The sequence below is a fragment of the Elephantulus edwardii genome, unplaced genomic scaffold (genome assembly GCF_000299155.1).
Source record: "Elephantulus edwardii isolate Elephantulus edwardi_28Jun2011 unplaced genomic scaffold, EleEdw1.0 scaffold00161, whole genome shotgun sequence".
Taxonomy (NCBI): domain Eukaryota; kingdom Metazoa; phylum Chordata; class Mammalia; order Macroscelidea; family Macroscelididae; genus Elephantulus; species Elephantulus edwardii.
Window position 1 is genome coordinate 3,203,064 of NW_006399911.1, and position 12,273 is coordinate 3,215,336.

Genomic DNA, 12,273 nt, shown 5'->3' on the forward strand with positions numbered 1-12,273 from the left:
TGTTAGCTCTGATACATCACTGACGGGACCCTGAGCTAGAAAGCAAGCCTAAGACTCTGTGGCATTGAGGTCATACATGCTAATCTGTGTTAAATCTGCACGACAGTACTGTGAGGCCTGTGCTGGCATTAAGATCAAGCTCTCTTACATTTGGTCCATTGATCCCAGTGGGTACATGACTTCTCTGTGTCACTATGATTTGCCAGATACTGGAAAGCTGATGGGCTCTCTCAGGCTGCCGCCAGAGGTGTCTGTCCTGGAGAACCAGTGGATCTGTTGACATTATCCTAACTGGCCTAAAAGTAGCTAACTGTGAAAAGAAAGGTGAGTGCCCTGTAGGTATACGGCAGGAACAAGCACCTTATAGATGATATCCTCCTGCAGGGCTGGGGTCGAGCATGGTTGGGCCTGCAGGATGTGATAAAGGACCCTGCCCTGGCTAAAGTGACATAACCCCCTACTTTCCTGTTGGATCTTGGCCAAGGATCCACTGTGGTATTTCTGTAAGTAGCTTTTCATCTGGGACTTTTCAGAAACTAAGAAAAATACCCAAAGCTGCTGCTTGTGGTGTCCTGTGGAATTAGAACCAACCCACAGCCAACCGTCCAGCGGGTTTTCAGAGGTAGTAAATCCCACAGGAGGAGCTTGCCAGTCTGTCTTCTGTGGAGCTCCTGTAGATTTGAACTGCATAACATTGGGTTGATAGCGCAATACTTTACCACTAAGCCACCAGAGCTCCTTAGTCTTAATCTTGCAACTGTATTTGAAATACATCTCAAGAGAAAATCCAAGGAGATACACAAAGGCACAGTGTGCCAGCTGCTGCAGAATTATGCTTAATCACACACTGTGAGCCAGTATGTTGTTTGTGCAGTGTAGTTACATAGGAAAAAAAACTGGCAAAATCTGTAACAGTCAGTACATGGATAGGGATTCTTTTTGAGAGTTAAGATGATGAATTGTTTCCCCTTATTTCTATAATAATTTATTTTACTTTTTGAATGTTAAAAGAAATGGATTAAAATATAGTATTAAAATGCCCGTTTAAATAGAAATAGAGAAATGGGAGGGATACATCAGCTAAAAAGTTCCTGTGATTCATCTGGGTGTTAGCGACAGCTTTGTAAGGTTTTTCTAGAAGGGTCCTGAGTTGTCCTTATCTGTAAAGGATCTAGACTGTAAAATTAATTCCTCTTCTCAGAGCTGAAAGATTAGGAAGGAGAGAGGAAAGAAGCAGTGCTGCAGGGGAGTCACCAGCATAATGTCGTGGCATTCTCAGTACAGGTGGGCATACGCTGAGACTAGGCCACTGCCGAGGAGTGAAGCTCAAATGTTTTATTAATTAATGGGGTTTGGAGCAAAGGTCTGGGCACCTGAGTCACTATTTCCCTCCTTTTGTCCCCGTGGGTAAAGCAGGAGAGCAGAAGGGAGTGGAGTCCCTGCAGATGACTGCTTCTCAGTGTTCAGATCCATGCTCAGTGCTAGTCCTTAAGTGAAGCTTTGTTTTGAATGCCAGTATAAGTAGAGATCTTCTGAAGCAGGTCCTGGTTGCTTGGTGGCTGCATGAAGCACACGTCTCAAAGACTTACTACAAATATCTAAACTACTTACCACATACAGTAGCTCTGCTCCTAGTATTGATTGAGTAAGGAAATTCACAGTTCAAGTGCCCTAAAAGGTGGCGGAGAGTGATCCACAGCACTGACTGCAGAATGAGAGTGTGAGGTCTTGGTCTAGATTCTCAGACAGGAGTTGCCTCAGGCCAGCTGCTCCCTCTGCCTGTGCCCCCTTCTCAGAATCAACTCAGTAGTTGGCTCTCCAGTGAGTTTTCAGAGACTGTGAACCATACAGGAGGAGAGTGCTCATCTCTGTCCCAGGGACCACCTGGTGGATTCAAACCGCTTGCCTTTAGTTTGGCAGCTTGGCTCCTGACCACAAAGTGGGGTCCTTAGGGTAGCCTGGCTGCAAAGGCGGCTGTAAGGATTTTGTGCAAACCTCATTTCAGTGTGCTTAGTGATGGCCGACACAAAAGATTCTGTTGTATATTCTGTGTGTATTTTGTTCATTACAGCATTGACTTCATACAGTCATTTCACGTTTTCTTGGAGCAGAATAATAAAAATACCATGGCTTTGTGTATATGTGATTGCAGACAGAGGTCAGAACCACTACCTGTAGAAGAAAGTACCTGCTAAACTCCTACTTTGAATATTTAAGCTTTCCAGACCATCCATAAGCTGCCTTGCTAATCCCTTGAGTTCTGGGTCCTGTCATTCTGATGACACTTAACTTTGGACGTACTCTGTCACTCTGAAGGTTCTTGTTCATTCCCTGTGAGTTATTGGACTTCTTCCCTGCTCTGCCATCACGCACATTTTACTCTTACATTCTTACTCTTACTTCCTAGGTGTCAGCCGGCCTCCAGCTAGATTATACCAATGGTAGAGGCAGTGGCTAGAGCAGATTAGGAGGAGCCAGAAAGGGGAAACCAGAACCTGAGGTCTAGGTACTAATGTCTTTATTTTCTGGATAGAGAGTCTGAGCCATAGACCTAGGCTGTGTAGATAGAGAAGTCTTGGTGACATAGTGGTTAAACACTTGACTGGCCAACTAAACCCACCATCTTCAGAGAAGAAAGATGGGACCGTCTGCTTTGCTAAACATAATAGCTTTAGATACACGGTGAAGCAGCTTTATCTACACTGTGGTCACTTGTTAGGAACCATCGAGTCAGAACTGACATAGCTGACTCTCCAACAGGTTTTCAGAGGCAGTAAATTGCATGGGAGGTAATTGCCCATCCTTATCCTATGGGGCAGCTGGTGGATTCAAACTACATGCCTTTGGGTTGACAGTGCAGCTACTTAACCACTAAGCCACCAAAGCTCTTGTGGGTCCCTGTAAGTTGGACTTGACTTAAGTTTGGGCTTTGTGTTTATTTTTGTGTCAAGGATGACAATGAGGAATTGAGCCCAGGGCAAATCAGAAAACCTCCATTGAGCCCAGGGCCACATGGTGTGTGAAATTTGCACTTCCAGCATAGAGTGCATGCTCACTTACTGCTGAGAGATTGGAACCAGGTTTTATATTGACCCTGTGGTGGGTTTCTGAGGCTCTAAATCACATAGGAGGAAATGATCCATCTTTATTCTTTGGAGGTACTGGGGATTTTGAACTGCTAGAGAAGTGCCACCTTTGGGTTAGCAGCAGAAATCCCCACTGACTGTGCCACCAAATCCCAGCGTAGAAGCATCCTAGTCATCTGTCATGTTCTTATGTGCTGGAGTTGGAACTGACTCATAGCCGATCCTCCGGAGAGTTTTCGGAGGCTGTAAATCTTAATGGGAGGAGATTGCACATCTTTCTCCCTTGGAGCAGCTGGGGGTTTAAACCACCTGCCTTTGGTTGGCAGCTCAATTTCTCACCCACTAGGCCAGCAGAACTCCCATTGTAATCATCTGGTGTTGCTACAGTGGACTTAGTGGAAGTGGACAACTTAGGAGGCTGAAGTCTGAAGGCTTTGGGGAGGCTTTCTCTGTTGGTTTTAGAGAAAGATACTGTGCTCCTTGTTGTTTCTATACACCTGGCCTTCCTTGGAGAGCTCTGTGTGTCTTGGCATCAGTCTTTTCCAGGATCCAGGGTGTTTACCATGTAGGAACCGCGGGTCTAGAAGATGCACGCCCCTCTTGGCTTTTCTTAATGATACTGAGCTCCCTCTACCTCAGCTTGCTTCTCTTTCCTTTTAACTCTTATGTGACAAAAGTGATGCAGACCACATTCAGGGACACTCCCCTTCCATCACATCAGTGCTGTGAACAAATGAAGGGCATTACATCTACATTTATCCTCTTACAATTGATTGACCACATCATGGGGAGATGGAGAGGATTACATCAATAGGTGACTGCTTCTAATCCTGCCTCATTAATCAGAGAGGCTAGGATTTGTGATACATAAATAAGATAGTTACAGAATACTGAGAATCATGGACCAGCCACATCAACATATTTTTGAGGGACTCAATTAAATCTATGACGAGTATTTTTAGTTGGCAGATATGTATACTATGTTGAATTCTAGCAATTACAGGGGTTTATGTGCAGTTACAGAAATAACTGGGGAAACCAGTCTGCCTTCCCTGCTTCTTGTCAAATACTTTTCATGTTTCATGGTTATCTGCGAAGGCTGCTTATGTATTTTGTTTATAAGACTAAAAAGTGAAATACCTTGATCCAGAAGAAATATTTGAAAAATTATTAAAAAATTTTAAAGCACATAAAAATTGACCAATTCATGAAGACTTTGCGTGTCACCCACTTGGTAATTGAGGGAATTTTGGAATCACATATCCAGGCCTTCTGAGACACCTCTGGGTGGGCTTGAACCTGAAAACTTCCTGCCGACCACCAGGCACATTAGCCTTTTCTACTAGTAGCCTGTAGGACAAATCCAATTCATGAACATATTTTTATTGCTTGGAATGTGCTGCTGTTGCTTGTTATGTGTCATAGAGTCAGAACTGACCCATAGCTGATGCTCCAGCAGGAGGAGATTGCCCATCCTGCTCCTATTGGAGCAGCTGGTGGACTTGAACCGCATGACTTTGGGATTGCAGTGCAGCTTCTTGTTACAAGGCCATCAGAGCACCCTTGGAATGTGCTAGGGTTTTAAAATACTTTAAAGTGTGTACTTCATTCAGATGAGTTGATTAGTGTACAGGCTCAAGGACATTAAGAGATGATATAAAATCTCTAGCTTATGTAGAAGGAATAAAAGTTGCCCTGCCCTTGTTTCAGCCTGATCCATCCTTGCTTTGTCATCTAAACTTTTTGAACTTTAAAGAAAAAGGAGAAAATAGACTTGAAAACTAGTCAGAGTCCACCTTGAGAATTATTGAATTTCTTGAAATGGAGAACCTAATAATCAATACAAGAAAGGAAGTATCAAAACTGGAATGGAAATGCATGCCCCTACATTGAGGGCATGTGGCAGCTGACTTGTTGATTAAGGATTGTAGGGTTCAGTTAACACACCATCCATGTGGGGAGAAGCTGGCAGCTGGCTTTACAGTCCACGAAGTGCTGAGGTCAGGGTGTGTGGCCTCAGCCATCTGCATGTGCCCAGAAAGCTGTTGGGGAGCTCTGATAGCAACCTCCAACCACCCATGAAAAAGCAGGGCCCAGGAGCAGCAAAGGCCGTGCTGAAGATGTGTGGTTCTCAGTCCAGGTGGCTACAGGGATTGTGGCCTCCTGCCGTCATTTGCACGGACACCATGAAGTAATTGCAGCTATAATTCCAACCAGTGCATCTTGTGCTTCAGTCACCTGGGTGTAGAGCGTGGTGCACAGACAGAGGACCCAGCCTCTTCAGTTCATCTTTTCTCCTTAACTTTAGGTCAATTAGAAATTCTGATTACATTTTTCAGGAAGAAATTTCTTAGAAGGTTTAGCAGGCCTTTCTATTCATCACTTGTTTGCCTTTTATTAAATTCAGCAAATTTAAATGTTAATAATTTTATGAAAAATAATTTGATGGGTAACTTGTGGATTTGTCATGTTATTTGTATACATGTATATGCCCCGGAGTGTCTGGACAGAACCACAGTCTCTCAAATAGCTTTAGAGTTACTGGGAGTGAGCAGTATACCCCACGATATTACATTTTTCTCAACTTTTGTCTTGATCGTGCTGTAGTCCTCATCTCCATTCAGATTTCTCTCAGAACAGTATACAATCCATACCTCCAAGTTATTAAAAGGTCAATAGGTTCCTGACCCTCTTCTGTAGTTGTTTTGTGTCTCACATATTTACCAATTTAATCCTTCTATCCACTTATGATGTAGAGACCACTATTCCCATTTTGCAGATAGGGAATGTTGAGGCCCACAAAATAACTTTTTGTCCATAGTCACAGTGGCGAAAAAGGCTGGACAAAGCAGCATTCTGAAGGATCTGGTAGCACTTTTGCATGCCCTGGAGCTGGTCGAGCGTGGGATATGATGGCCTTTGCCGCCTTCCTGGTTCCCTCGCCATGATACGTTGTGTACTTGGTTACCTGAACTGCTAGAGCTGGAGGAATAACAATGAGCCTCAGAAATGGGGATGGTTAGGGCAGGTCTGATAACAGTCTGCCTAAATGACAATTTTTTAAATTGTCTAAATAAGAATCTTGATTTTTAAAATTTGTATTTGTTTTGACCTTACCACCTTCTGGTTGTTCCTGTCGAGTAAAGTTTGCTGCACTGGAGGATTACGCAATGTAGACTGTCTCCCCACAGTGTGGCCCCAGGGTGAGGGGTCCTGACCAGTAGATTATATATTGAGTATGTTGGTTTGTTTATTTTAGGATCCTCAGGGCCTACTCAAAGAAAAATACAAGACGGCAAAAGCAATCCTAGTCACTTCTGCGCCAGCCAGAGCAGTTGGCTGTGCGGGGAGGTTGTGCCAAGCAGAGGTGTGATGGGACCAGACCCAGCAGCTGGGATGCGGTGTGTTCAGGTTCAGCTACAGCAGGTAAGAGTCAGATGTCCAGAAGGGGTCTGCGTGCAGACCCTGGAGGCAGGCGTGGCTGCGTGGGAGTGGTGGGGACAGGTCCTGAAAGCCCACTCCCCTCAGCTCTCTCCCCCAAGCCCTGCCTGCAGTACTCATCTCACCTGACGGCTGCTTCACAGCTCCTACCTGCCCCACTTCCACATAGTCCTCAGGTCCTGTCTTATATCTTAAGCCCCACGTCTCCCTGTTTCCTGCCTGGAGCACTGTGTTTTTCCAAACTTTTACCTTTATCTGATGGTCTCTTCATCTCTCTGGCTCTCCCCAAAGGCAGTTTACCTCCCCTACCTCTAAGTTACTTTTCTGAAATGATGGTGGACTCGTGACCCTCTCCTGCAGTGTTTTAGGTCAGGATTATGTTGCTGGTCATTACTGTTCCTCATTTGGCCACACTCAGAGCCTCTTTCTTTGCTTCCACAGGCACCATGATCCCTCCTTGCACTCTGCCCTGGTCACTGCTGGAATCTTTGTTGTGCTTTGTTGAAGGCATTTCTTCCTCAGCCAAATGGAGGCTTTTTCCAGGCTTGGGACAAGGATTATCTGAATAGCTTGGAGCTTGTGAAGAGCTGTCGAACTCCTGGAGATAGAGGCAGTAAATAGTGAGGGAAAAGAGCCTGTCATTAGCTGCTAAGCATGGACACAGCTTGCAAATTAGAAGCAAACAAGGAGATGTCATAGGCTTTGGAACAGGAGCCAGCAGTATGCAGATGCTGTGGGTAGAAAAGGAGCTTGTTGAGAGAGGAGTAGGTAGTATATTTTAAGAAGCATCTAATTAAAGACAATGACTAGGGATGACAGAAGGAGAATTGATGCCTTTGAGCTGTGGTGTTGGAGAAGGGTATTGAATATACCATGAGCTGCTAGGATAATGAGCAGGTTCATCCTGTAGAGGGTGAAACCAAGCTGCTCCTCAGAAGCAAGGATTTTGAAGCTTTGTCTGACATATTTTGGGCATGTTGCAAGGAGGGACCAGTCCTTGAAGAGGGATAGCGCAAGAGAGGAGGACCCTGGATGAGATGTATTGACTTAGTGACTATGATAATAAGGGTAGGTGGCTCAGGATAGAGCAGGGTTTAGGGCTGTTATACTTAGGGTTGTTATGAGTTGCAAGTGACTCAATAGCACAGAACAACAATTAAAGATAGAAACATTGATGTCTAAGAAACCTGTATGTACCTCTTACCAGCTAATATAACGTTGGGTGAACTAGCCCTTCCTAGACAGTTTTATCATATATAAAGCGGGAATATTAGTGTTTAGTACTTGACACGGAAGACTGTAGGAAGAATGTGAGGTGTGGGCCTGAGACATCACAGTAGTGTGACCTGGCTGGACTTGTTGATTGTGGAAAGACTGTTGAGTGCTCATTTTCTTTTTTTTCTTCTTAATACTTTATTTTTTTTTTATTAATTTCAATGAAGATCTACAGAGATTTTGGAATTCCATTCATTCATTGTTGCACTTTTCTCCCCACCCCCTGTTCGCTCCTCTCCTTGAAAAGCAAAAGCAAAACTCCTTCATTGGTACACAATACACACACACACACACACACACACACACACACACACACACCCCAAATATACTCCACTCTGCAACCCTCATTCCGGACTCTTATGATAATCATGATGCCCTAAAATATATTACTTTTAAACTATTCTCTCCCTCATCGGCTGAGTGCGCATTTTCTTAATGAGATCCCTAAGGGTCTGGTAGCCTGGCCTCCTCTCTGAGGACCCTCTGTCTACTCTGATTCCCTTCGCTCACCCCTGAGATAACCTGGGGCCTGTTGGAAAGGACCTACAGGTAGAGAGACCTGGCAACTGGGGAGGGGCGGGAAGCCCCCGAGAGAAGTACAGGAGCAGCCCTTGCAATAAAGTGGGCCTGGGACTGGAAGGGCAATGGTGATGTGCAGGGTGACATGGACTCACAGCAGAGGACAGAGGAGCCAAATGGCAGAGTTCAGGGTCCAGCCCAGTCCTTGGGCCTTCTTCCTCATAATCCTGCTCGCTCAGTAGGATTGGTTTTGCAAAGTGCCACAGGAATGAGGCTTCTCGAGCAGGGGAGGGAATGTGGCCTTGTAAGAACCAAGTGAAAGATGTTTTCATTGTTGCTTCAACAGGAGGACTCCTCAGGTGAAGGTGCCTTGCCAGTTGCACTCAGCATGCAGCCCCCACTGCTCTGTCCCCTGCTCACCATGGACTTGCCTGTCTACGTCCTTCAGGTCTGGATGCCTTACATCTCCTTAACTTTGTTCTTAGAACTATTAGAGATTGCCCAGGCTTCCTGGAGGCTCTCTGCAGCAGCAGGTTAGTTACTGCATTGAGTTCCTGGCTGAGTCACCAGGCTGGTTTCTGTGGACGTGGTGCTGCTTTTGGAAGAGGCAGGTAGATAGCAAGGTGGAAAGTGAATAGCTTAGATTGGCTCGTCATGGAGCTCACTCACAGACAAGGTAAGGTTAACCTTTGAGTCAGTCTCTCTGAACTAGTGCTTTTCTCTTTTGAAAAGTAGACTGGCCAGTTTTTCAATGTGAGGAAAGGATCCAGAAGAAAGAAGTCACTACTTTTGGCTCAAGTCCTGAGAACAGGTGGCATCCTAGAATTAAGATTTGCATATCAAACAAAGACCAGAAGCATGAGCTTAACTTAATTTCTGTAGTGCAGTCTACATGTTTCTTTTAAAGATCTATGAAACTGTCCTTTTTGTTTTGTTGCATTCAAATTGGACTGTTCAGTATTTTCCTTAACATCAAAAATAACCACCTATAGGCCGTTAATATATAATATGTAGATGGAGGCATGGTTTGTGCAGCTGTCGTGGATCCTGATGCCTCCTCTGTTTTGTGTGGCAATTCTACTCATGAGGGTTGGTTCCTAAGGTGTTGAGACCATGTGCAAGTAATTGACCAGTGATCAGCTCATCATTGACTCTGATAGTGAAAAATTGTCTTCTAGCAAGGGGAAATGGATTCATTGAGTCATGGTGCAGCTGCGTGGCTGCTCAGCCATTGAAAATTATGCAGATGCTTAATAACTTGGGAAGATACTTACCATTAGTAACGTCGGGAGACGGCTACACAATGATAACTGTTCTCAGGTCATCCAAGTGATTTTTGTAAAAAGACACGTAGATGAATGTGTGTGTAAGTGTGAATATTCATCAGTGTGTGAACATGACAAAGTCTATTTTCCCATCATTGTGTTTATATTTTTTCCTAAAGCATACACTTCTAAAATATGGGAAAATATGTTCTGTTCAATCAAGAAGTCAAACATAGCTGGTGGTTTGACCTCACTGTTCATTGATGTCCATGGACGTTGATGCCTCAGGAGTGTTTAGGTGGAGAGCATTTGGCTCCTGTGAGATGTGTGATTCTCCTGGTCTCAGTCAAGCCATCATCCTGCAGAGCCTGAGGGTCCTGTGCTGGAATTTCTTCACTCCCTTGTCCTCACGCTCTCTGCTTGGCTCACAGGAGGTGCTCCCCGTCCCAGAGGATGCTGCTGGTCCCGAGGCCGCACCGTTGGCCAGAAGCACCATCAATCTCCAGGACTTGCAGTGAGAGCTGCCTGGAAGAGTTCCTGGAAGACTCCATTTGGTGGTCGTGTAGGTGTGGCTAGGTCTCCACTCAGATTCTATCCCAAAATCCGGCCTAATTCTTCAGGAAACTTTCTGGTATATTTATGGAAAATGTTTTTCTTCTATTTTATCAGGAACCAGTCTGGGGCTCTGGTGTTTGAATGTGCCCTGATGAGGTGCAGTACTCTAGGATGTGGAGGTCATGGACTGGTAGAGCCTCACATTATGTGCTTACTGGTCACCCACACAGCGTCTTTCCTTCCTGCTTGGCCTGAGCCACGTAGCACTTGAATTAAAAAGGAAAACGATACCTGCAGAACTAAATATTCCAAGTTTCCCGGTCAACTGTGGCTTTCTCTGTATAAATCACGTGGTGCATTTTAGCTTCATTTTGTTAGCTAGTTGCTTTGTAACAAACCATTTCCCATTCATGTGGATGGCTTATTTGGTCTGGCTGATTATGCAATGTGTAGAGCAGAAGTGGCCACGTCAGAGGGAAGCTACCTTCTAGTCCATGTTTTTAGGCTACCCCAGGCAGGTCTGGGCAGGTGTGGGACCAGCAGGCTGCCTGTGTGGAAGAATGAGTGGTGAGCACAGGGGAGCGTCTGTAAACCCCAGTGAGCCTCTCTAGAGGCCCCAGGTGTTGTTCATACTTTGCAGACAGTAGGGTTAACACTTAAAATAATCTTTCTAAATTTTGTTGTTGAGTATTCATGTTCAATAAATAATTTTACAACAGTTTATACAGTGATATTCTGGCCACTATAGATTTTGTATAGAACAGTAACAATGGTATGTGTATATGTGTTATTGAAGATGTGCATATAATAAGTCAAGGTATATTTTTAAAGAGGATAATGTCTTGTGTATGGACACGTGCGCGGCTTGCACATATTTATTTGTTTCTTACAGCTGAGGTAGTGGTCGCAGGGTTGTGGGAGTGCCCTTCCACCTGTGCCTATAGAGAGAGAGAGAGTGTGTGTGTGAGAGACAGATGCTGGTTGCTCTCAGGCTCGAGTCATCTAGACTTTGTCCTGTCTGTGTCTGTCAAATTTTGATTTTGTAGTCTTTCTGGAATGACCCAAGCATTCTCTGTGAGTTTTTTCTGTCAGCTCAGAGGTGCATCTGCCCAAGGTGCCTCTCTGCTTGGAAGAATTGAAACTGCATATGTAAATGGTTCTTTTCCACAGAAGTCTGTGCTGCCTCACAGACTGAAGTTCAGGGAGTGGACGTGGCCCCCTGGCTCTCCTCCTTGATCATCCTGGACTAAAGGTTGAGGCCTCCCTTTCTCTGGGGAGCCAGGGACCACCTCTGGCATGATTCTGTGGCCTCTTGGCCCTGTCATACTATCCCCCTAAGGGGACAAGAGTCTGGGCCACAGGAGCGCTTCCTCCCAGGTTACCATCGGGATCTGTCTCCCGCCCAAGCCTCAGGGAACACACACTACAGTGATTGGGGTGCACTGTTAGCCTCTTGAAGGCACTGAGGTTTGTGGGTGGGGACGGGTTCAACTGTTCCAGTCCAAATGAATAAAGACCTTTGTATAGTTCTGTATCACTTGTTTTGCTTGATTTAATTCTCGGAACTGTGGGGTTAGTATTGAAATATTTTCCTCAGGTAGCAGCAATCACTAGCCATCTGCCCAGTTTGCTGCAGGCTGTTTTAATCTTCGCATGGAGGATACTCACACATACTGTCTCATCGTGCAGTGGAGCTCCCACCCCGTAATCCTATCTCTTAAAGCCATTATGTGGGAAAGTCAAGATGATGCTTAACCAGAACCCGCTGTCGTGGGCTTGATCCCGGCTCAGGGCAACCCTGTCTTAGGTGCCAAGGGTGTACATTTTGAAGGAGAGGGACTGCCCACCATAGTCCCACAGAGCTCAGCCTCTTGTCTTGACACTAACTTATTGGATAACCACAGGGTGCCTTTCCTTCCCACAGGCACAGGTAATGCTGAAAGTGTCTGCTTCATTGGCTTCTAGAGCCACAGAAATATGGTGTTTATTTCATTGTGAGAAGGGAAGGGAGCGACCTGAACACGCAGGGCCTGGCGTGAGCCCAGCCTGGCTGTGCTCCCACTGATGGCTGCCTCCACGCACTGTGAGCCACACCGCCACGTGGAAGGCTGCGTGAAGAAGAGCTGCTCTTC

The 12,273-nt window shown here is 45.4% G+C and overlaps 1 protein-coding gene across 1 annotated transcript in view; it reads left to right on the plus strand.

Moving 5' to 3' along the window:
- Positions 1-10,104, plus strand: part of ZXDC (ZXD family zinc finger C) — a 45,285-nt gene extending 35,181 nt beyond the window's left edge. The window contains exons 8-10 of the mRNA XM_006895199.1: positions 6,346-6,512; positions 8,668-8,769; positions 10,018-10,104. Coding sequence (XP_006895261.1) covers positions 6,346-6,512; positions 8,668-8,769; positions 10,018-10,104 — 356 coding nt within the window. The remainder of the gene's footprint in view (positions 1-6,345; positions 6,513-8,667; positions 8,770-10,017) is intronic.
- The last annotated feature ends 2,169 nt before the right edge of the window (positions 10,105-12,273 follow it).